Source organism: Gouania willdenowi, chromosome 6 (assembly GCF_900634775.1).
Source record: "Gouania willdenowi chromosome 6, fGouWil2.1, whole genome shotgun sequence".
Classification (NCBI taxonomy): Eukaryota; Metazoa; Chordata; class Actinopteri; order Blenniiformes; family Gobiesocidae; genus Gouania; species Gouania willdenowi.
In genome coordinates this window covers 28,442,384-28,468,233 of record NC_041049.1, presented here as the reverse complement: position 1 = coordinate 28,468,233, position 25,850 = coordinate 28,442,384, and the positions used below count along the sequence as shown (strand labels likewise).

At 40.7% G+C, this 25,850-nt stretch overlaps 1 protein-coding gene across 1 annotated transcript; it reads left to right on the top strand.

Moving 5' to 3' along the window:
• Positions 1-3,722: 3,722 nt before the first annotated feature.
• Positions 3,723-25,619, top strand: LOC114466034 (kinesin-like protein KIN-14E). The gene is made up of 14 exons (XM_028451468.1): positions 3,723-3,857; positions 4,584-4,697; positions 6,951-7,070; positions 7,185-7,247; positions 7,420-7,533; positions 7,615-7,728; positions 9,665-9,831; positions 13,596-14,244; positions 18,219-18,361; positions 20,969-21,029; positions 23,201-23,409; positions 23,916-24,102; positions 25,154-25,249; positions 25,366-25,619. Exons 1-14 carry the CDS (start codon positions 3,723-3,725, stop codon positions 25,519-25,521), a joined length of 2,328 nt encoding a protein of 775 aa, XP_028307269.1. The 3' UTR covers positions 25,522-25,619.
• The last annotated feature ends 231 nt before the right edge of the window (positions 25,620-25,850 follow it).

Below are 25,850 nucleotides of genomic sequence, written 5' to 3'. Positions count from 1 at the left end.
GACAACGGTGATTTCAAACAGGATGAGGTTGACAAAGGTAACAGCCATATTTAACAAGACACTTCACTTCAAATTAATCAGAGCTTCTCGAGCCGCAATGAGCCCTGAAGAAAGAAGGATAAGTATCAAAATGACTCCAAAAAGACGCAAAATGAGTTCAGACACAAAAACGACAAAAAACAAAAACAAAAAATGGCACCAAAAATATGGAAAATAGAAAGAAATACATAATGCACAAAAAAAATTATCATACGCAAAAAACAATATAAATGCATTAATAATAGTAATAAAGTAAAGTGCATGAACAATAATTATTGCACTTTACATTAAAAACAATCTCAAAAAAGCAAACAGCCATCCAAGGTGGAAAAACCAAAGGTTTGGAAAAAAGGAAAGTTTCTAGTACTAAAAATAAACAAAAGACAGCAGAAATACACAAGAAAAAATAAATAAAAATCAAAAATACTAAATACACAGAAAAAATGGCTGTAAAAATCTACACAAAGACAGAATAATACAACAAAAACTTAAGAAATACCCACAAAATGACACCAAATTTGCACAAAAGACAATAAAAACCTGCAAAATGAAGACAAAACACACAAAACAATGACAATCACTAAAACACACAAAGGATCTTAAGAAATTTTGGCGACAAAAAGACATTTATTGAAAAACACAGACAAAAGGACAAAAAAACCTCAATAAAAAACAAAAATAAATGAAATGACAAAAAAATAAATAAACACAAAATGACAGAAAACACACAAAAAGACAACAAAAACACACAGTGTTTATATGACCCCAAAATCAGTCCAAACCCTTTGTTCTTTCTTGTGTTAATGCTCAGATTGGTCATTATTCTAATGCTGACATCAATGTTGATCATGTGACTCTCAGATCAGACACAATGTTTGTTGCCCTAATATCTTCAAAGTTTCCCATCTCTGCTCCTATATTCTGTGAGTCCTCTCACCAAACTGTGTAAATATAAAGAAAATAAAAAAGTAATATTATTCAACCGCTAGATGGTGCCTGACACCTGATGGACGTGAAGAGCAGCCATTCTGTGATCACGTGTTCTCTCTGACGCTGCAGCTTTAACATAGATATAACATTTACACATTCATTACCTTCCTCTGCTGCTTAGCTTTTGTAGACAGCTTTTAAGCTTTTATGACATAAACTTATAGTTTAGATCATTTCTTTAGTCAAAACTTATCATAACTCAGATAATATATTGTTTTGCCACAGTCATCATATCACGACCCACTTTTGTTTTTTGAATTCAACCAACCAAATTTGGTTTTTCAAAAATAGCTGTTGAAAACACTCATATATAGTCTATTTAAAAACATAAATCTATATATAATCTATACACACCTATTCAAGTTGGTTGCAACACACCAATAACCAAGAAACAACAACAACAAGATTTTTGTTGTTGTTTCTTGGTTATTGGTTATAAACAGTGGGTCTGTTCAGCCTTTTTGTATTGAGTAATGTAGCTGTTTCAATCAATGATTCTCAACTGGTGGGTTGGGACCCAAAAGTGGTTAGCGAACTTTTACTGGGTGGGTCGCGGACAGCTGGTCAAAAATATATAATCTCTTGTCTCACGTTGGACTTGTCTTTTATTTTGAAAGACTATATATGCCTTACCTATTACATAATGTAATAGTTAAGGCACTGACAATATCCAAGCAATGTGACCGATCTCAGTCCGTGCACGATCATCACTTCAATATTTCTTAATTTTGTGACTATTTTTTGTAAATGACTGCAGTCATGTGAAAGAGTGTGGGAAAATTGTGAGCCTTTGGGTATACGTGTCCACAGGCTGTGATATCTACAAAATTATGTTTTGTTTGTTTCTCTTATGACTCAGAAAGATGGCAGACTGGATCTTCCCCATCTCTTCTTTAATTATTTTTGTCAGCTTCAGTTGGTGAAAAGGAGCACCATCTCTTTCAAATGTAATCATCACTTTCCTTTCCACCTGTTCACCCTCGTTATTTGCTTCCGTCTTTGTTTTCGTGATCCCTTCCCTTTTCTTCACAGACATTAGGCTCGATGAGCTGCCAGACCAGTTTTTTCCAGGGTGGGAGGGGTCGGCCACAATTTTCCCTGCATAGGTCTGTACAGGTCCTGGAGGGAGGGCAGATTGCAGCCAATGACCTTCTCTGCAGAATGGATGACACGCTGCAGTCTGACCTTGTCCTTAGCCGTAGCTGCAGCACCAGTTGGTGATGGAGGAGCAAAGGATGGAAATGATGATGGAGCTGTAGAAGTTCACCATCGTCTTTGTTGGCAGACTGAACTGATGTGTATTAAATCATTTAACATTTGATATTAAAGGTTTATAGTCCTTTTCAATAAATAATTGATTCCAGCAAGATGCATCTATGTGAAACTATAGGTTAAACAAGAGGCCCTTTTCAAGCACTAACTCCATGAGTAATTTCACAAGAATTTGGGGGTGTTATGGTAAGATGGTAAAAAACAGGCCTTTAGACTCTGTATCTGCAGAGTCCCTCTTGAGTAATAAATCGTGAGGGGATGTTCTTTAAGTCTCTAATAAAAAATAATCAAGGAGTAACTTTTTGTTCAAACTATCTTTAACCCCACATTCACTTATTTATGGAAGGACTTTGGCTGAAAGTCTTATTGAAAGTGGATCAAAGTGCTTCACATGATCAAAAATTCAACATTTAGACAAGACGTTAGAACAGCAAAGCAAACTATAAAAAGAGACAGTTGTGAAGTGTCAGTGAAACAATAAAACCTGGAGAAAGACAAGAGTTTAAAAATCAGAGCCTCAGCAGCCACCAGCAACGCTGAAGAAGCAAGGCAAAAACACACAAAATAACTTACAAATGATCATCATTCTACACTACAAAAAAAATAAAATAAAAGTATGTATGATTTAGGGCATGCTGACATCGGATTAGATTAATATCAGTATCAACTAATATGCAAGGCTGCAATATTGGTATTGTATCAAAAGTAAAAAAGTTGAATCAGGACACCCCTTAACAAAATGACAAAAAGTTATACAAAATGACGCCAGAAACAGTCAAAAATACACAAAATGACAGAATCATATATAAAACCACAACAAATATATACAAACTGACTCTAAAAATGCTCAAAAGGAAAAATATAGAAAAACAACAAAATTTACACAGAATGAAAACAAAAACACACAAAGTGACAAGAAAAACGAAACAACAAAAAAAAACTCAAAGTGTTGTATGAGTTGCATTTCAAGAAGGAAATTGTTCAAATTGGACTTAATTTGCAGGACGGGTTAACGGACAGTTTTAAAAAACAGAAAACAATATCACTAAAAAAAATGACTATATAAACCAACCTCTTTGTTCTCTTTTGTATTAATGGTCAGACATTAATGCACAATCACATGTTTGTGGCCCTGATGTAATAAAAGTTGCCCATCCCTGCCCCATCTGTAAAAGAAACTCCGCAGGAATCAAAACTTACGACCAAAAAACACTTCCTACAGCAGCCACTAAATAACAAATAAAGTAAACAGACTGACGAGAAACACAGAATGTACAGCCAACCCTGGATGGTGGCAGTTGGTGTAACGGGCCATGGAAACCTTTAATAAAAACTGTCAGCCTGTGACGAACAGTTGGCCAGTGGGAGCTTGTTTTCCTCCACAGGTCAGATTACCTCCACCCACTGCTGCTGCTCAGTACATGTCGGTGCAGTCTGAGAGTTTCAGGATGGGCAGCGCAGCATCGGTCAGCGAGGACGTCCAGTCAGAGAAACTGGTCGAATCTGCAGCTCTCCAGTCCTCCACTGTGGCAGGACGGAGCGATGATGAGCAGCAGGTGAGGACACCTTTTAATTCAAACCCTGAGATAGATGTCACTAACCAAAAACAGGAAAAAAGAAAGGTTTGGTTCTACTTTTTTAGTATATTGCTCAGTTATTGATATGACCATCACAGGAGGCTAGCTATTCTTATTGTGCCCTAGTTTGCCTTTCCACATATAAATGATATAAATAGTAGGTAAGGTATCGACAATATCCAAGCATGTAGTGACAGATATTAGTTTGTGCACAACCTTCATCTCAACATTTCTTGATTTTGTGACAAATATTTGTGTAATTTAGAGTATTTTTGTGGAATTATGAGAAATTGCAGGAATTTTGAAAAATTTAGAGTTTATTCAACAATTTGGGATTAAAAATGACTGCAGTCTTGTGAAAGAGTATGGGAAAATTGTGAGCCTTTGGGTATACGCTTCCACAGGCTGAGAAATCTACAAAAGTATGTTTTTATGTTTTCTTCATCATTTATACTTTCTCCTTCAGGCCACAATGGGGTATCTAAAGGGCCGAATTTGGCACCCAGACCATGAGTTTGACGCGCGATTTAATTGTAGTAAATTTGTACGTCTAATTTGCATAATGTGATGTCATGTGTGGTGGGTTATGCCCCCTTTTGCAATATTGCAAGTCTGGCCCTTTAAGGGCTAAGATAGAAGTGGTGGCTGCAGTGTATACTTGCTTAGTTTGGTAATCTGGCAACTTTATGAAATGTGTGTTTTCAGGCAGACGTGTCAGAGAGCTCTGAGAAGAATACTGAGGACATCCAGTCCCTGAAGAGCCATGACATCAACTCACAGAGCAAAGATGAAGACAGAGCAGCGACAACAGCAGCACCAGTTAGTAATCCTCGCCCCACTGTGAGCATGTATTAAGTATTCATGTAGAAGCACAAGAATATATGAGATCCACGTTTGAGGGTTTTAATTTAAAAAAATACGTACATTTCTATACATGTCCTGTTCTCCTTTTTTCTTCAGGCCAACAATTAAGCATCACACAGGAGGGAGTGCTGTTGTGCTGATATTCAGCACAACAGCACAACCTTTGAGTGTGAAATTGCTTTTATACAGCAGTTCTACGAGCACATTTAATTAGTCAACAGTAATAAGCACTTTATTATGCTGATGTCACCATTACTTAAAAGTTAATTACTTCAATATTTACACATCAAAAATTACATTAGGAAACATCAGAAATATCAAACTCAAGCTTCAGACTTAATAAACTCCTTAAACTCCTTCCTGAGTTAAATAATATAACTTCTGTACTCAATAAATCAATCTTTATTCCATCAATAAAATGATAAACCTGTTTCCCCTGCTACAGAGATCATTACATTGAGATCACTTTCGAGATGATAACAGCTGCTATAGTGTTGAGTCTGCCTTGGGGTGTGGGGTTGAACATGGAGGACGTGGGAGAGCAGAGTGAAAGTATCTGAACTAGTGCAAAGTTCCCCACGACCCTGAAAAAGAGCAAGCGGGTCAGAAAATTGATGGATGGATAGTTCAATGTTCAGTTCACAAATTTCAAAATGAATTATAGCTGCTGCACAACAATGGTTGGGGTCAGGCAATTTTAGTCAAAATTAGGCAATTTTGAGTAAATGGTTAATGTTAAAATGGACTATATTTAAAAAGTACTTTTTTGACAAAGTATTTCCAAAGCACGTTATTATATCAGCTCATTTACACACCAATGAGACAGAGCTGTCATGCAAGGCACTAGTCCACTAATTTGGAGCAACTTAGAGCTCAGTGTCTTGCCCAGTGACACTTTGACACATAGACGGGTATAGCCTTGGGATCAAACCCACAACCACTATGGCTCAGGTGGTATAGCGTCACTGATCCCATAACCCGCCGGGGTCGTAGGGGTGCTGCTGTGACGAACGCTGCACCAGCTGGCTCCATTCGTGTTGGTTGTGGGTCAGTGCCTGGGTTGTGGTGACGCTCTTCTTGGTCCATTCAGTGATGTTATCTGCCAATTTCCTCCTTGGTCTGCCTTGTCTTCTCTACCCCTGCATTGTTTCTTGTAGTATGGTCTTGGGGAGCCCGTTTGATCTTGTTACATGCCCATACCATCTGAGCTTCCTCTTCTTAACTGTGGTCAGCAGGTCTTCAGAGTGCCTTATTTGTTGGGTGATGGTTTGTCGGACTTCTTCGATGGTGATGTGATTTGTGTGGGAGATGCCAAGGAGTCTCGTGAGGTATCTCATCTCCACTGCCTGGATCCTCCTTTGCAAGTCTGTATTTAGTGTCCAGGATTTGCATGCATACAGGAGAATGGAGATGATCAGTGCATGCAGTAGCTTGACCTTGGACCTGAGTGAGATGTTTTGGTCTTTCCAGATGGTCTTAAGCTTTGTCATTGTTGCTGCTGTTTGTGCAGCTCTTGCAGGGATTTCTGTCTGAGGACCCTCTTCGCTAACGATGGCTCCAAGGTACTTAAAGTGATCCACAGTCTCAAGTTTTTCCCACTGACTGTGATCTTGGTAGTGATTGGCTGGGCACTGTTTGTCATGAGCTTTGTCTTCTCGGCACTGATCTCCATGCCTTATCTGGAGAATGTTTCATCCAGGTGGTTCACCAGGTTGGCTAAGTCATGTTTGTTTCCCGCCAGTCCACAGACTCCCACTGAGGTATATGAAAAAAGGTGGCATTGTACTGTGCGTTTTACATCAGTTGAGGCTTGAACAATGCTCTGTCAATTAACAAGAGAAAACTTGGTACATATGTTTAAAACTCTTTCATTATAGGAATTTTACAGCTGCAATGATTAAGTCAATAAATCAATAAGTAAAACACATCATTAATCCCAAATTATCTCATGATGGAACATCATATGTCACTGAGCTAATTAGCACATGTTAGAGACAGAGGAGGATAAACCTATTGTTGAACGTAAGCAGAGGTAACACCACATGGATGGCCATCTGTGAGAAAAGTCGATGCTATAGGGAAAACAAGAAGAACAGCAGATGAAGTCAAGAAAATACTGTGTTGAAGGTGTCCACAGGGCTTTATGGGGAACATAGAAACTGAGGAATGCTCTTTGTTGGCTGCACTTCGCTCCATGTTGTCTATCAGGAAGTCGTGGCAGAGGGTGAAGAAGTGTCTCTGGATTTTGAAAGTTTCCTTCACAACAACGGTATGCTGTACAGCTGCTTCAACCACAATGGACACAGAGTGTACGTGGACGAGTGGCAGGTACGGTCTCCTACAAACCTACACACTCAAGAACAGTGTGCGTGTGTTGTCTGGCTCTTCTATTGAGGACAATGTTTTTCTCACAGCCTAAAATCAGACTTTTCACCTTAACAGAAACTACAGCCTTTTCCAAAAGAGTGGCACAGTCAGGGTCGCTTCATCAACACCAGCACTGAGGTTAGTGTGCCAGAACTGGATTAGCACCAGAATTCCTCATTAACTTGGTATTTGGTTAGTTGTTTTTCTTCTGTTCATAGTCAGTAGATTAATTGGTTGGTTGGTTTACAGTCTGGTTGCGGAAATGCCTAATTAAAGATCTAACTGGGTGGACAAATTGTTCTCCTGTCAGGCTTCTGGTCAGTTGCAGATTCCGGCCAGCAGCCAATCAGCAGTCAGAGAGGATGACCGCACAGGAAGTCTCTACATTCCAGGCAAAGGAACGGTTATGACCTACATGTTTGAGGTGATATGGGACTTTAGATTGGAGCGTCTTCCTTTGATGAAGGGTCCTTGCTAATCCTCTGCTGTGCTCCGTGTCTTTCAGGAGAGACTGAACATCTGCAGGTTCTGGGAACCTCAGGCTGGAGTTTGGTTGCTGCTGCCGCTGCAGTGGGAGATGAACATAGAGTTCATCAAAGCCCGAATTGAAAGAGTCATGGTGAGTCCATGTCATAATGTATGTAAGTAAATATATATGTGTGTGTAATATGTGTGCAGGGCTCACGCATCAAACGTGAGCCACACGCAATTCAATACATTCATACGCTCACATCATCTACTATGGGGGCCACATTTTGCGCGAGGGGATGCTTCTGCTAACTTTTTGTGGACACCTGAACTGCTCCTCATTAGACAGGATAATAATTTCTGCGAGGCCCTGCTCTTTGACATTGTGCAATCATGTATGAATAACAGTCGCAAAAACACAGATATTGTAGTTCTACGGCATAATTCCACTGCAAAGCATTTTTATCATGTAGAAAATGACAGTTTAAAGGGCCCATGTTAAGCTAAATTGACTTTTCTGTGCGTTAAAGAGATAAAAGTGCTATATGGACTTCATTCACATGCCCAAAGTGTTTTTTTCATTGATTCCCTCAATCGTTAGAGGGTGATTTGCTCCTTTCTTACTGCAGGGCGAGCCCAAGCACCTCGCTACAATTTGATGACGTGTTCCCACTTTGATGACGAATTGATCCTAATTTGACGTGTTACAGAGCTGGAGAAGCCGCGCCTCCAGGAAGCTCTGTGTCATGATTGACATGTAAACAGACACGCCCACGAAGGTGAGCATTTCAGCGTCCTTCGTGCACTGCTGTGTATGTATTTTCTACAGTCTATGTATGTACCGGCGAACACCCAGCCCCTACACTCTGTCGCATGTTTATAAAGCAGCATGAGCTCGGCTACGGAGTGGGTGGGAGGAGGGTGGGTCTATAAACACACCCACTCATGAATATGTATAAGTAGGCCGCAAATCAGCCTGTTTGTGTAGAGTTGCTCAGAAAGTGACTTTCAGAGGCTAAAACTCTGGAAAACAAGCGAGTTTGGGAAAACAAACCTCAAATGCTATGTTTTTGGGGTTCTTAAAACAAATAGAGATGGGTGAAAAATAGCATAACAAGGACTACTCTTCAAATCACACGTGCAAATCCTTTTCTTCTTGTGTTTGCTAATGTGGTTATTTCTCTTTGGACAGTCCATCTGTCAGTTTGGATTATGAATGTTTGGGTTTACTGTATAGTGTCATTGATGCCTTTGAAATGTTTTTTTTTTAATAATTCAATTGTGTATTAACTATGACGATTGGGGTCTCTAAAATTGCCCATAGGTGTGAATGAGAGTGAGTGGTTGTCTGTCTGTGTTGTCCTGCGATGGACTGGCGCCCTGTTCAGGGTGTACCCCTGCCCAGCGCCCAATGAGAGCCGGAGATTGGCACCGGCAGACCCCCGCGACCCTGTAAAGCAGGAGCAAATGGGTTTGAAAATGGATGGCTGGATGAATGGATTAACTATGATTATTTTAGTATTTTAGGAGGCTACAAGCTTCACATGTCGGATACATGTAGTTTTACATGTAGGTATTACACTCACATGAGAAGAGATACAGACTTTGTTCCTTGGTTAGATTTTATTGTTCTGTCTTTACAAAGGTGTCTGCTTTAGAAATATCCCTGGGTCAACACTCACATGCCGTAGACACTGTTTTTAAATTATCCCAAAAGCCACAAGGATGGTCTGTCTTGGCTATAAATTCGGCCAATCACGTTTGCCCCAGCTTCAATCTTTGTTTGGGGGCAAATATATGTTCTCTCCTTTCAGATTTTACAGACTTCCTTCTGTTACGCCACCTGTATGTGTGCTTGGTTTTCAGGAACAGGCAGGCTTTGTAAAACTTTACTTGCAACTATAACGAGAATAGACCACATTAAAATAGAACTCCTCCTGTCATCTGTTCTTGAGCTGTTCAATCAAAAGAACTAGGAATATGGTAAAGAAAAACCTCACACCTTCTACGTATGGATATTTCTTTAATGGAGAAACTGAGACACTGAGCTTTTGTAAATATGGCAAGGGCTTAGTTTTGTGTGTCAGTCTGCTTTGCCAGGTCTGGTGGACCAGAAGGAGATGACAGCAGCTCTGAGACAATGTAACTACGATCCTGAGGAAGTCATTTCCACTTACCTGGCCATGTTTGGGGAAATCCTTCTCCAGGCTCCGCTGGGCGGAGATCAAAACTACTCCGACTTAAACTCCTTCAGGTCAGCGATCCTCATGATTCACACTGTAGAGACGCATCTGATATATACATCTTATTTACTCAATTACCATATTGTTAAATAATAATATACATCATACATGGGCGACTGGCAGCCCAAAGGCGACATGCGCCCCTCACCCCTAATTTTGTGCAGCCCCCAAAAAACACAACATAACTCCAAAAAAAACAGAAAATTAGAGAAAAGTATACAAAACAAAAAGAAAAACACAATAAAACAAAATGAGAATAGAATAATGTAGAATGACTCCAAAAACACAGAAAAAGAATAATATAAACACACAAAGCCTTTGTTGTTTCTTGTATTAATGCTCACTTTGGTCATTCTTCTAAATGTTGACATGAATGTTGATAATGTAACCCTTACAGCAGATACAATCACAGGTTTGTGGCTCCACAGTGATAAAAGTTGCACGTCTTTGATACACATGATAATATGATATATCTGATGACTACCTTCTGAGCACAACCAGCTAACACAGTGGGCCTGTACTACTAAACTGGACATATATCCGGTTCGGAGCAGCTGTACTATGAAGCAGGTTGTCAACACATTAACTTAAGCCAGGTTGTCCGGGGCCAAACCCCTAAATTTCCGTGAACATGGTTTTGTTGGATAAAGTTTTTTTCCCAGTTCTTTCTGGTATTCTGGGGCATGCTTATCATCAATCAGGGGGGTGACAGTTGATATCAGTTGCGCAACTTATGATATTAACCCCTTTCTATCAGATACAGCCAAAATCAAAAATATTTAAAATTCCTCTGTTTTTTCAACTAAGTATGCTGAACAAACTTGAAATATACTTATATTCTGCAATAACTGATGTTGAAGAGATTGTCAGAATCATTTTAGGAGTATAATATTGCAAACTAACCCATTCTCCTCAATTTTTTGGCATGCGGGGTGGGGGTTGGTCATGAAAGAATGATGGCTGTCACTTTTGTTTTGTCCCTCATGTCTCAGAAATTAGTCTAAGGCCTAGTTACTGAAAAACATTCCAGATGACACTGTACAGTCACTATTGTTTTAAGCACATGTTTACAGTGCCTTTCTTCAAAGTTATTTTGCTTAGGAAAGTTATCAAACCATGACTATCCACAATTTTGAGGGCACCTAATGTAAGTGAAAGTACTAAAGCATCACTAGATTGGTGTATAGTCAAAGTTTGATACAGTTTAGGGCCAGTTTTGATAGGATTAGGAAAGCACTCACAATTAGTATGTGCGGCCATCTTTTCAAAGCTAGTGCCGGGATCTGTAAATGATGAAAATGCCATCGTGATTGGAGGGACAATGTTAAAAGACTTTGACAATGGCCAGAGGGATTTTACAGTACAAGCTCTAAGAAGCTAGAGAAGATTCCAGCAAATCTGTGAAGATTGGTGAATCCAAGGTTTCTGACCTGAATGCCATCTACTCAAGGGTCATTGCATTATTAGCCAGTAACAGAGATGTTGGTGTAAGGAGATGTTTGCCTATGAGCTTCTACAATGCTGCTTGTATGGGGTAAGAAGAATCAGAAGGGTCAATCATCTTCTCCAGACTTGCATGCTCTTCTACCAACAAGGGAGGCTTTCATTGAAAATGTGAAGAGGAACCATTTTCAGACAGTTCTAAGGCAAAATCCTGGTTCTGACATACTGGTTTCAGAGGGAGAGCGAGAACACATGGGATAAACCGTGTATAAACCTAAGCAGCTTATCCAAGGTGGAGAGAACAGATGCAATTTATTTGCAGTCTGTATTCAGAGTGATGTGGTTCTGGCCTGCAGCTGAGATCACTGCCACCTGTGTGAGTGGTGTGGGGGGAGGAGCTCACAGCTGTAGCCACCGTTGCTGTGGAGGACACTAACTGAGTGATACAAGCATTCATGTCAGAGTCTTTAAAACACCAGAAAAATCTCCAATAACACAAGATAAAGTCCCTACATTTGTCACTACTCTCTATGGACAAATAATTCGCTATGAGCTCCACATTTGGAAAGTTCACCAGGATACTGTTATGGGACGATAGGATTTAAAATAGGGAGGGGAGGGGGGTGTTTATTTCTATACAAGTCTCACGATGCTCCATACTGAAGCTTTAATGCCATTTCTCTGTCTACAATCTGCCAGTTTAGTAAGTATGCCATGTTCACCTGCCCACTTCCAAGGTCTTTGAATAAGATATTGTAGGCCCAGTGAATGCATAATATAAACGATTGCTAGATTTCTGGGCTTTGACAAATAGGTAGAAACTTCATATTATTGTCTTCAACATTTTGCATTATTCTTTCCTTTTTACTAAGGTTATTCAAAGTCTTGCTGACAGAGTTCTGATAATTTGCTTTGAAACAATGGCCAGAAAAGGGTTAATTCTTTTCTACTTGGATTCATGTCATCCAGCATTAAACACTGTATAAATAAATATTAATTTTCAAAAATTTGATGTGTTTCATGCAAAATAAATTGCTTTGACTCGTCCAAATCATCATGAAGGGGTTATAATCTAAAATTGGGTATCAACTGTCACCTCCCTGACTTATGATAAGCATGCCCAAAACTACTTGAAAGAAGATAGAAAAAAACTTTTTTTTGACAAAACCAGGTTCACCCTTGTGGCTCCTGGATTGAGTAATAATTCTTAAAAAATATAAAGAATTAAAATCCATAAACAACACTGTTGCAGCAAAAGCTGGAAGGAAGCTGCAGACACTGTTAATATTGTGAGATTACACAATATGAATTTATCGGATGATGAACGATCAGCCAGTTGACTACCCTTTATTTCAGATCTTAGCGAATCCGCCCCAAAGAGTATAGTAGTGCAACTGCTGTATGTTTCTACTGAGGCTGTCAGTGTCGCCAAATAAAATCTTGACTTTATCGGTCAGCGGATACAGAGAGCGCCCGACGCACACAACCTCAATCAGCTGACATCAGCTGCAGGACAGTCCATCAGATGAAAACTATTGGGTAAATGAAATGATTGCATCAATCCATAAATATTCTTTCTTTCCGGGCAGCTGTCAGATCAGATAGTTCTACAGAGAATGACACGTATTATTGAGCAGGTTATTTTCCAAGATAACTGATTGGTCTGATTGGTTATAATGGCTCAGATCTTTGCCAGGACAAAACCTACTCCTGACCAGGTTAGCCATTCAGCGTAAGTTACCATAGTGATTTACCCCTGTAAAAAGTTACCCACTATCGTAGTACAACACACACAGAATGAATCGCAGAAATTACTGTGAGAAGAGGAAATCCAGCTTCGTAGTACAGGCCCTCAGAGTCAGTCACCAGTTAACATGATCACCAGTTGGTTTAAACACACTCTGTCAGCTAGTGCTAACTAGTCAGTACTCAATGGCAGGCTCTTTGCTTATTTTGTGTCTCTATGGAAGGGTTTATGAATTTTTCTTTGGTGTATTTTGTTGTTATTTTCTGTGTCGTTGCTGTTTTTTAGTTTAAGCTTTGTGGGTTTTTTCCTTTACTCTGCTTTTTTGTTGTATTTTGTCTTTGTTGTTGTGTTGTCTGACTGTTGGGTATTTTAGGTCTTCAGTTTTTTGGTGTTTTTTGTTTTGCCATTAGTCATCTCTTGTGAATTTGTTGTCATTTTGTGTGTGTGTGTTTGTGTGTGTGTATCATTTAAGTTGGTAATTCAACATACCTGTGTTTTTAACCATAGAAATATTTCACTGCATAGATCATTTACATTTTTTACTTTTTTTGCTGTTTTTTGGGTCACCACTGAATGTGCCCACAGAGCCCTCCTGGAAAGAGATCTGGTCATTGCAGATCTGCGGGACAAGCTCCAGAAGAAACACAAAGAGGTGGACACCCTTCTCCAGAGGAACTCCTACTTGTTGGGGGAGGTTAGCTCTTCAACAGACGCTATCCACTCTCTGAATCGTCACCTGGCCGAGCTGGAAGCTGACCACCAGGAGGCCCAGGAGAAAATCAGATCTCTCAGAGCTTCAACCGTCCCTCCTACTAAAGTTGTCCCCAAGCCAGCTTTGGATAGCAGCCGTCTCCGTCAGGTGAGCGGACTGATCCGTAGACTGAATGTTTCCAACAAGCAGCTGCAGTCAACAGCTCGCCATGCACTGGAAGACATGAAGAAGCAGTTGGAACAGCTAAAGCTCAGCGTGGAGAAGTCAGGCCGAGTGCAGCAGGAGCAAACTGCAGAGCTGGAAGAGCTGCGTTCTCTCTACAGGAAGGAGGCGGTGCAGAGGAAAAGCCTGTACAACAAACTGCAGGAGCTGCAGGGAAACATCCGAGTCTTCTGTCGCTGCAGGAAAAGCTCAGGCTCCAACTGTGTGGAGCACAGTGATGAGCAGGAGCTGGTGGTGGTCCAGAAAGGGAACAGAAAGAAGTTCCAGTTTGACAAAATCTACCCTCCAAACAGCACACAGGTACGTCCTGTTCTTACAGCTTTCATTAATCAGGTCACTACACTGCATTCACACGTTAGCTGAGTCACACATCAAAGAGGAAAAAAAGGCATCATTTCTAATGTCATTACTCACTACTGTGAGAGAAACAGTAATATTTGTGTTGTAAATTTAATTTCATTAGACGCGAGTCTGAATTCCATTTGTCCGTCCATCTTCTCCCGCTTACCCATTGTCGGGCTGCGAAGGCACTATCCTTAACAGCGTGTCCTGGATATTCCCCGTAGTTTCCTATAGTTGTGACGTGCTCTGAGCACCTCAACAGGGAGGCATCCGGGTGGCTTCCCAATTAGATGCCCGAGCCATCTCATCTGGATTTTCTCAATAAGTAGGAGCAGTCATCCCCTCACGGATAACGGAGTTTCTTTCCCTATGTCCAATAGAGAGCCCACCTATCCTACAGAAGCACCACATTTCAGTCACTTATATCTGCAATTTTGATCTTTTGGTCATCACCCAAAGCTCATGACCACGAGTGAGGAGAGGAACTAAGATCAACCAGTAAAGCGAGAGCTTTGTCTTTCTGCTCAATCCCTCTTTCGCATGGCACTGAACCAATCAACCTGTTCTCCTGTTAGTCGTGAACTTGACCCAGAGGTACTTGAACTCCTCCTCTTGCAGCAGGACCTCATTCCCGACCTGCAGATGGCACTCCACCTTTTACCGGTCATGGGATTGGTTTTGGAGGTGCTGATTTGAAAGCCTCATGTCAACAAAACCACAAAGAAGGTGCAGGTCCCCCAGATTGGTGCTACTGGGGCCCCACCCTGGAGCATGGCCTGGAGTTTGGGCTTGAAGGCGAGCACCTCGTGGACCAAAAGGACAAAATGGGTCCACACTCTTGTAGGCTCACCACCAACAAGTGGTATCATATGGAGCAGATGCAGTGTAAATTGGGCAGTAGACAAAGGCGGGGGCCTTGGCGATCTGATCCTTGGCTACAGAAGCTGGCTCTATGGTTGTGAAATGTCACCTCTCTGGTGGGAAAGTTTCGACTAGATATAGTCGGCCTGACCTCAACCCATAGCAAGGGCTCCGGAACCAGTGTTGTTGGACTCTCTTCCACTCCTCCACTCTGGAGTTCCAACAAGTATGAGGTGCAAAGGAGGCAATTCTTATTGCCCCTCGGCTCGGGAACTGTATGTTAAAGTTTATTCTGGCAGACAAGAGGGTAGCCTCTCTCCGCCTTCGGGTGGTGGGACAGATCCCGACCGTTGTTTGTGCCTGTGGGCCGAACAGCAGCTCAGAGTATCCACCATTTTTGGATTCCATAGAGGGAGAGTGATACTTCAGGGGATTCCATCCTTCTGCTGGGGGATTTCAACGCTCATGTTGGAACAACGGCAAGACCTGATTGTGAGGGGGGCATTAAGGTGAAGAAGGAGTCTCTATCGTCTCTTGCAGGCCTTTATCAATGGGCTAAGTGGAGTGCTGCCAAAGCGAAGTGGTGCCAAAGTGGTCATCGAGGCAAAAACCCTGGCCTGGAAGGAGCTGGTGAGGCCAAAGTCTGAACTATAAGGATAAATGCATGATCATGATATTAAAAGTTATGTTACAATACCAATTACTTATTTTTTTCCACTTGTCTGCACATGCTGTCAAAGGTCAACACTACAAGAAGTGCAATCATTATGAGACAGCAAAGCATGTTTTGTTATTGCAATTAAATAAATTAATTTATTTTATTGCTTAATTGTGGCCATCCCCAGCCCTCCCTAAGGAAGGGTAAGAAACATTTTATTATTGGGAGGCTGTAAAAAGGGAGAGCAGTGTTACACCTAGGTGAGGGGGTGAAGGGGGAGGGGGAAGTGAGCAGGGAGGAGAGACTCAGGCAGGAAATAGAAAGGGTGGGGAAGAATAGCTTATTTTACAGTGAGAGTCAGATGTGAAGTTGTAACAAAACATATTGTGCTTATCATGTTGTGTAATAAAGCCAGTCTGGTGACAAATGTGAAGCTTAGGTATAATGGTGGTGGCTGTGGACAGAGGGAAGGAGTGAGTGGTAATACCTAAAACAGGTATTTGGGATCAACGTGTCTAAAGTGAAGCCCAGTATGAGTTTTATCCCTCATCCCAAGGTGTGCCAGTGCATCGTAGACCAGTATATGTGCAAAAACCGCTACTGCAAAGCCAGGAGCCGCCCCGAGCATGCAGATGCAGCCAGACCAGCAGAAAGAGTGGGGGCCTAGGAACCCCAGGCCACCCTCCCATGGCCGAGCAGCCTCCCAGATGCCCCCGAGATCCCAGAAGCAGCCACCGCCCCGCCATACACATCCGAGAAAGCCTCAAGGGGCCGAGCACCCAGTGAATTTTGTCCAACACAGAGAAATAGTATACAGACACAGAATAAAATATCCAGTTTATTTTCAAGATAAAATACTCTGTTCAAGGTGGATTGTAAATTCCATCCATTGAGGGAAGGGCTGCTCGGTCGTGGGGGCGGGTGGCCTGGGGATCCTTGACTCCTGTTGTTTCCGACGGCCTGGCTGCTTCTTGGGGCCCGGGGCGGCGGTTGGGTTTGCTGAAGCGTTTCTTGCACAAACAGTGATCATAGATGCACTGGCATGTCTATGGATGTGGGACAAACTCGTACTGGGCTTAACCTTAGACACGTTGATACCAAATACCAGTTTTAGGTATATCACTGCTTTCCTCTGTTCACAGCCACCACCATTATACTTAAGCTGGGTGCTGTGTCACTCGCTTCAATTTCTCCACACTTGTCACAAGACTGGCTGAACTGATTACACAACACAATAACCACAATATGCACAACTCATCACATCTCACTCTCGCTTTAAACCAGTCAACTCTTCCCCACCCCTTCCATTTCCTATCCTTACTCCCTCATCCCTGTTCCCTTCCCCGTCACCTAGATGTAACACTGCCCATTTTCCTACCCTGACTCCCTCTTCCCTGTTCCCTTCCTCCTCACCTAGGTGTAACACTGCCCTCTCTTTTTATATCCTCCCTATAATGAAGTGTTTCTTACCCTTCCTGAGGGAGGGCTGGTGATGGTCACAATTATGCAATAAAATAAATGCATTTAATTAATTGCAATAACAAAACATAAAAAAAAAAAAGTAATTCCATCAATTTACCGACCCGCTTGCTCCTTCTGGATCGCATGGGTCTGCTGATGCCTATATACGGCTTTCTTCAGGCGCTTGGCAGGATTGGATTGTATTTCACATCTAAATATTGCAGTTATCCATGGTTGAATTACAATCATCTCCACAAAAGTGGAAGATCTACAGGGCAGTACTGAGTTGATTTCATTCTGCTCCTCTGGAAGCACACAATGAACTGTTTGTATGACTTTGTGGTTCTCTTTGTATTGACTACATTTCGCTATATTGCGCGATTACATGTGAATTAGCGGGAATAATTAGAGGAAAATTGCAGGATTTGGGAAAAATTTAGTTTCATACCGATTTGAGATTTTTTTTAAAAAATGACTACCGTCATGTAATATAAGCCTGAGAAAACTTAGAGGGGCTGAGATATCACCAACTGGAGGGACTGAGATATCTACAACTGGCTCGATTGATATTTTACACAGTGATTAATGTTTTCTCCTGTGGGACACATTGGATGCTCTAAAGGGCCGACATGAGCTCAACATGCAAAAGTATCGGTATTGGACCCATTACAGATATGTACAGTAATGGCTTCAATACCAACACCAGTAATGGTATTGGCTCAGATGCTAATATCAGTATGATGAACCAGTTCAGGAATCTGTGAGTGATGTTTTAGACCTTTGTAAATGTAGATTTATTAATGGTTGTCTACATGTAGAAGTGTCGAACATAAGGCACAGAAATGTTATAATTACTCCTTATTCTAAAAAGAATCCAGTATTTGTCCTGTTAAGCCACTTGAGATCAAACTGGGATGTAGATGAGCCCGTCCAGTCTCTTTGTGTGTCACAGGAAGAGGTGTTCACAGGAACGCTCCCAGTGATCACGTCCTGTGTGGATGGATACAACGTGTGTATTTTAGCTTATGGACAAACGGGCTCCGGGAAAACCTACACCATGATGGGCCCCAAGGACGACCCCGGGGTCAACATCAGGTCAGTGTCCTTACCGACAGCTACCACTATTCTGTCCTTCACTCCAGACCAAACTAGTCAATACTCAAGGGCAGGATACTTGGCCACAGTCTATCTCTGCTCACTCTGTACTTTTGTGTCTTTTTTGTTTCTCGTTTGTTTTGTTTTGTTTTATAATTTTTTATTTATTTGTTGTCTAGTTTTTGTATTTTTAATGTATTTGTGCAATCTTCTTACTATTTTGTATCTTCTTGGGTTTTTGTTTGAACTGTTTTGTCTCTTTTGTCATTTTGAACATTTGGTGCTTTTTGTTATTCGTTATTTTATTGTTTTTTGTCTAATATGGTAACTTTTTTGTTTATTTTGTGTGTGTCTGTCATTTCAACATGTCTTTAGGTTGTTAATGTATGTGTTTTTAACTAGTCAGTACTCAACGGCAGGTTTCTGGTTGTAGTCTACCTCAGCTCTCCCTGTTTGTGTATTTTTGTAGTAATTTTGCATATTTTTGTTGTGTTTTGTCATAGATTTCATCAAAAACATTTTTAATCAATTTTTTAATTGACAATAACTAAACTATGACTAAATTGAAAAAAAAATATTTGTCGACAAAAACTATATCAACGTTTATTGATATTTTCATCCCCTAATAAAAGTAAAACTGTAATTTCAGGAATCACTTTGTACTAACTACAGCACTAGTTAACTTTTTACTGGGGTAAATCACCATGGTAACACATGCTAAATGACTAAACTAATGCCTATCCTGGCCGGGAGCAGGTTAAGAAGTGGTTAAGAAGTGTAAAAGCTTCACCTCCTGACAAATCTAGTTTTCTTAGAAAATGACCGTTGTTGGAAGATGCTGGGTGGTGCGCAGATCTGCCAGTTGTGCTTAGGAAATAATTTATATGGACTGAAGCAATCCTTTCATTTACCAATGACATCATATAGGAAAGATATAGATTTAATCTGATTGACTAACCGACATTAGCCAGCTGAATGAGGCTGCGTGCATCGGGCACTCACGCAACGCAAACTCATGAATGCATTCAGTTATTCATGCTGTTGGTGATACTGACAGCCTCAGCAAGAATGCACCCTGCGCTGCTATACACAAATTGGTGAGGGTCCTATAACATAACATAGGCTATATGAAATACAAATAGAATACCTTTATTGTTGTCATATATGTACAGCTACATACATTACATTTGTTCTCTGCATTTATCCCATCCCTGAGGAGCAGTGGGCTGCCATGGTGTAGCACCCGGGGAGCAATTGGGGTTAAAGGGGACATGTTACGCTAAATTAACTTTTCTGTGCTTTAAACATGATAAAATTCTTATATGGGCTTCATACACATGCCCAAAGTGTTTTTTTCATTGATTCCCTCAATCGTTAGTTAGAGGGTGATTTGCTCCTTTCTTACTGCAGGGTGAGCCCAAACACCTCGCTCCAATTTGATGATGCGTTCCCGCTTTGATGATGAATTTGACGTGGCACTGAGCTGGAGAAGTCGCGCCTCCAGAAAGCTCTCTGCAGTGATTGACATGTAAACAGACACGCCCACGAAGGTGAGCATTTCAGCGTCCCTCGTGCAGTGCTATGTATGTATTTTCTACAGTCTATGTACGTACCGGTGAACGCCCCGCCCTCACGCTCTGTCTCGTGTTTATAAAGCAGCATGAGCTCGGCTACGGAGTGGGTGTGTGGCCCTACGTCACCGTGCGGGGAGGAGGAAGTCAGTGTCCTGTCTATAGACACGCCCACTCATGAATATGCATAAGCAGGCTGCAAACCAGCCTGTTTGTGTAGAGTTGCTCAGAAAGTGACTTTTTAGAGGCTAAAACTCTGGAAAACATGTGAGTTTGGGAAAATAAACCTCAAATACTATGTTTTTGGGGTTCTTAGAACAAATGGAGATGGGTGAAAAATAGCATGATATGGGACCTTTAAGGGACTTGCTCAACATCCCACAGTGATGGACCGGGTGAGGTTCAAACCGATGACCCTCTGATTACAAGCCTGCCTCCTTCACCACAGCCAGAATATCCACCTCATTGATATGTGATTACGGAAACTTTCCTGGTCATTTCAGGTCAGACTGCCCTAAGCAGGCCGGATACCATTGTAAACTGATAGCTTTCACCAAGGTCTCAACATCAGATCCATTGAGGCACACACACTGAAAGTCTGTTTTATCTTTGATTGCCAGACCGGTCTGCTTCCTTTTGACAAATAAACCCTGTGTCCGGACCTGACTGACCAGCAGCCCTGAAGCTTGACTCCGTCTCATTCATCCATGCTCTCTGTGCCAGTTTGTTTTGTCTTTTGGTCTAATTTAGTTTGTTTTTTTTAAGTCTTGTTTTATTTGTTATTATTTTTTTGCAGCTTGGTTGTTCTTATATGTTTAAGTTGTCTTTTTGAGTGTTACATGAGCTAATGATTGTCATCATGTGACATGCCACCTGACAGCTCATTAATATTCCATCAGCTTCACACAAACAACAGAGGCTTAGCTCAGAGTTCACATTTCTCTTCACTGAGGTGTCAGGCATCACAGCCCGTCACAGTTCAGCTTCCTCTGGTGACAGACGACACTGACAGTCACTGACATTTCTGTCCTTACAGGTCCATACGAGAGCTTCTTCGTATCTGTGCAGAGAAAGAGACGGTGTCCTACACTCTTAAGGTGCTTCATGTCTCACGTCAGTGTTTGCATCACCTAACTTTATGAAATCATCCATCAGTAATTCATATTAGGCAAGGCAAATGTATTTGTATCGCGCATTTCATACACAAGGAAATTCAGTGTGTTTTACATGATCAAAAAGTGCAACAGAAAACATTCAACAGCTTGAAAATCAATAAGAACATTAAAATCAGCAGTAATAATATGACCAAAAATCTCTCTCTCAATCATACGCAGTGGAGAAAAATAGAGCCTTTAACTTTGATTTAAAAATGTTCACATGTGATGCTGACTTCAGCTCTGCTGGCAGTTTGTTCCACTTCTTCGCAGCATAACAACTAAAAGCAGCATCACCATGTTTACTGTGAACTCTGGGCTCCACTATCTGACCTGTGTCCATAGATCTGAGAGACCTGCTGGGTTCATACCTGACTAACATGTCACTGATGTATTCTGGACCAAACCCATTCACACATTTATACACCAGCAGCAGAACTTTAAAGTCTATTCTGAGGCTGACTGGGAGCCAGTGTAAAGACTTTAAAACTGGAGTAATATGTTCTGACCTCTTTGTTCTGGTTAAGACCTGAGCTGCAGCATTCTGAACCAGCTGTAGCTGTTTGTTGAAGACCATTACAAAAGTCCAGTCTGTTGGAGATAAAATCATGGGCCAGTTTCTCCTGATTTGTCATGAATCCTGGCTTTGACTCTAGATATGTTCTTTAGGTAGTAGAAGGCTATTTTTGTGATTGATTTAATGTGACGGCTGAATGTCAGATCTGAGTCAATATGAACACCAAGGTTTGTGGTTAATCAATGAGTGAATCACTTACTTTTAGCCAGGGCCAGAGTGGGACTCATTTTCAGCCCTGGAGCTTCATACCTCAGACCGGCCCACTTTAGATCAAAACATATTATTATAAAAATCATGTTCTAACCTCACATGTTGAGTCTACAATAGCATGCTGTTCTGTAAAGTATTGTATTTCAGTGGATTGTTCTAAAATATTTGAATTCAGTGCAGTTAAGGGTTGCTTCAAAATGTAGAATTATTTAAAGATGAGCAACAAGTTCTTTTCAACAATAGCAGAATTTACACCTATCAATGAAGGCAGAGGTTACAAACCTTTTCTGCTGTACCCCCTTAAAATCTCAGGGCCCCCCATTGTGAGAAAATGTTAAAAAAAAAAAAGTATTTTCAAATCTTGTAGAAAATAATGTACAATTTGCAATCACATATTTTAGAAAACATGTTACATTGCAAACATTTTCTATTTTTCATAATTCATTAAATGTATTTTATATCAGTTATAAGAGAACTAGAATGGATGAAAATGAGATCTTTAGGACATGACTACTACACTAACTTCAGCTGTAGTTAATCGCCTGCTTCATTTAGTAAAAACCATAAAATGCATAGATAAATGCATTCATTATTCAATATTAATTATTCATACAAATTGGGTTTTAATTCATTCTTCTTCTTTTTTTTAAGCATAATTAAGTAGGGATTCAAGACTGATGGGTTGTGGGGGTGCAAATGGGAGGGGGTGTGGCAGCACCTCATGTATCTGTAGCTATACCAGGATGTCAATGTGTCCCTGATCCAAAACTGCTGATATCCTTTTTGTTTTCAAAGTGAAAGAACACGTGTTTTATTAGTTTTTTGGATTAAGTTAGGATTAGAGATAGGATTGCATGAGCATACAATATATGCTCATAATCGATCTCAGTATGAGGTAAACTCAGTCCGTGACACCGGTCCTCGCAGCCCATTCATCAGACCGGCCCACCGGGAATTGTCCCGGTCCTCCCATTAGCCACTCCGGGCCTGCTTTTAGCTCATATCATGAGTAACATCCCACATTTTTTATCTCTTAATTCAATTTAATTTAATATTTTTTTCTTAATTTAAGTTTTTGTATATAGCCTAGCATAATTTCTTCATTATTGACATTTTTTTAATTATAAATTATTATTATTTCATTTCTTCTGCATTTTTAAGTACTTTTTTTTCCCAATATATTATTTCTATAATTATTTAAAGAGAAAAAAACTCTAGGTTTGGTGCACCTTGTTTAATGTAATCCCTTCTCTACATTTACCTACACATCAGCTGTGTATTATTTACCTTAATGGACTGAAGATGAGCTTTAACTGCTAACTTTCAGGTTTCCATGCTGGAGATTTACAACGAGACTTTAAATGATCTACTCACCAAAAGTCCTGGAGCACCATTGGAAATACGAGTCCAGGGGAAGTCGATGTCGGTCCCCGGACTGACCCGAGTTCAAGTCCAAACTGAAGCCGACATTGTTGGCACCATGGAGACGGGCGAAAGGAACCGCAGGACGGCCTCCACCAAGATGAACATCCAGAGGTTTGTCCTGATCAAACGCGCCATCATTGTTTTAAGAAAGTGTCTAGAGATACATTAAACATAGCCATAGCCCCCGGGAATATGGGTACGTTTCTGGACCTTTTCTACATAAGCGTAATGTGCCTGTGTTTTCACTGTGTCAGGATGGCCGAGTGGTCCAAGGTGCCACACTCAAGGATTCTTCCTTCCGATAACATGGGTTCGAATTCCACTTTTGACATATTTATTGTCATTTGAAGTCCATCAAACGGACATGAAGGATAGCAAAACAAGAGAACAACAAAAACATTAGGCTGGTTACTAACACAACTGCAAAGCAGTTCAGCACCACTTTAACCATTTCAACTCAGAGTCTGTATCAGTAGCTATGAAGTTTAGTAAAACTGGAACAGTGGCCCACATGTGTGTGAAAGGCACTACGTATGCATAGTGTGGCGGTCTATTGTTTAGTTTAATGTATCCATAGTCACGTCATGTTCAAACTCTTCATCTGGTCACTCCCGCAGTTCCCGCTCCCACCTGCTGGTGGCGCTGGAGGTGGACGGCGTGGACAAAGTGTCCGGACTGACAACTCGAGGCACGCTCACCCTGTGTGACCTTGCGGGATCCGAGCGGCTCTCAAGGACAGAAGCTGAAGGTCAGAGGCTGGTGGAGGCCGCAGCCATCAATAAGTCCCTGACAGCACTCGCTCAGGTAAACACACACATACACCTACTTTTTTATTTAGTTATTTAATACATTTCTCTTTACTTACGATTTACTTTCTAAAATACCAACTTTGTTACTTCTTAGTTACATTACTTTCTTTCTCAGTTACTGATTTACTATCAAAGTATTTGTATTTATTTATTAGTTTTAAAGTTATATTAGCTACTTTCTGTTACTTAATAAATCATATTTGTTGACTTATTTGATTATCTGTTACCATCAGTGTTCATCTTTCTTTACTACAATTTTTGTCAGTTTTCGTCAACTACATTTTTTTAAACGACAATAACTAGACTATGACTACTGTAATAAAAAAAAATACATGTTAACTAAACCATTTCAAAATATATTGATATAACTAATGAAAACAAAATAATAATTTAGTCACATGGGAAGAAATCCAATCAGAACTCATGTGAACTTGTGATCATTGATCACATCAAATCTGTCTGCGTGCATTTATAAACATTACCATCCTCCAATATCAGATTGATCAATGGTAATTGAATCTTTAATTTAAATCTTAATGTCATTTAGCTGACTAAAACTAGACTATACCTCAACTGTCCTTGATGAATACATTTTGACTAATACTAAGTTGCATTTTAGTCAAAAGACCATGACTAAACTAAATCAATATTTTATGTCAAAATAAAAACATGTTGCCTTCCTTGTTAATCGGTTACTTTCTTCATGAAGTTCTTACCGACTTGTTCTTTTAGTTACTTTGTTCCTTTTTATGATCTTAATTACTCAGTTTTTTTGTTACTTTCTAATCCACACTACTTTATGCCCTATGTCTGCTGGGATAGGCTCAGCATCTTCTGTGAGCCTGCACAGGAAAAAGCTGGTGTAGAAGATGAGAGGGGACTTTATAATCTAAGTTTAGTTATTTTCTTACATTTTTTGTTCCTTCATCATTTTTTTAGTTACTTAGTTCATACTATTTAAACAAAACCTAGGGTCACTTGTTTTACTTTCAGAAACAGAGTGAAGGCAAGTCAGTTTGGACACATGCTTTTATATTTTCCTGCAGGTTTTTGCTGCTCTGAAGTGTAACGCGCTCCACATCCCGTACAGGAACTCTAAACTCACTCTTCTGCTGCAGCCCTGCCTCAGCGGGGACGCCAAGGTGAACAAACTGATCACATGACATTGGTCACATGTTTAAACATGCTCAGAGGAGGAGTTAAGCAGCTCCTAACAATAGTGTAATGCTCTGATCTGAATCATAACATGTCTCTGCAGTGCTGTGTGTTTGTCAACGTCAGTCCTGAGCAGAAGGACGTGATGGAGACGGTGAGCACGCTGCAGTTCGGCTCCTCCGTCAGACAAGTGTCGCTCAGCAGAGCCGCACAGAACCTGCAGCCCAGCACGAGCAGGAGCAACAAGGCCTCCAAGTGACAGCACCTCCCATAATATTGTAAAATCTCACACTTTTACACATTAACAGTGTCGGCAGCTTCCTGCCTGCATTCCATCCTTACTGCTTTTTCTGCAGCAAGCTGAATTATGGATTTTAATTCTTCATATTCTTAAAGAATTATTCCTCAATTGTGACCCAAGTTGCTCTGCACGTTTCACTGTGTTTGTGATTGGTCTGATGCTGCAATCTTCATGTGCACACGCACTTAGCCAGGCTGAAATCACCTGGGATAAGTGAACGTGTTGATAACCAGCTTCATAGTACAGCTGCTCTGTGATGGAGAATGTTTGGTTAGGTGAAGACCACT

Excerpts from the sequence above, each read along its gene's own strand:
- LOC114466034 (XM_028451468.1), top strand. The coding sequence starts at position 3,723 with ATGTCGGTGCAGTCTGAGAGTTTCAGGATGGGCAGCGCAGCATCGGTC. Across the intron at positions 7,729-9,664 it reads CCCGAATTGAAAGAGTCATG|TCTGCTTTGCCAGGTCTGGT; the intron begins GTGAGTCCATGT and ends TTTGTGTGTCAG. Across the intron at positions 18,362-20,968 it reads GACCCCGGGGTCAACATCAG|GTCCATACGAGAGCTTCTTC; the intron begins GTCAGTGTCCTT and ends CTGTCCTTACAG.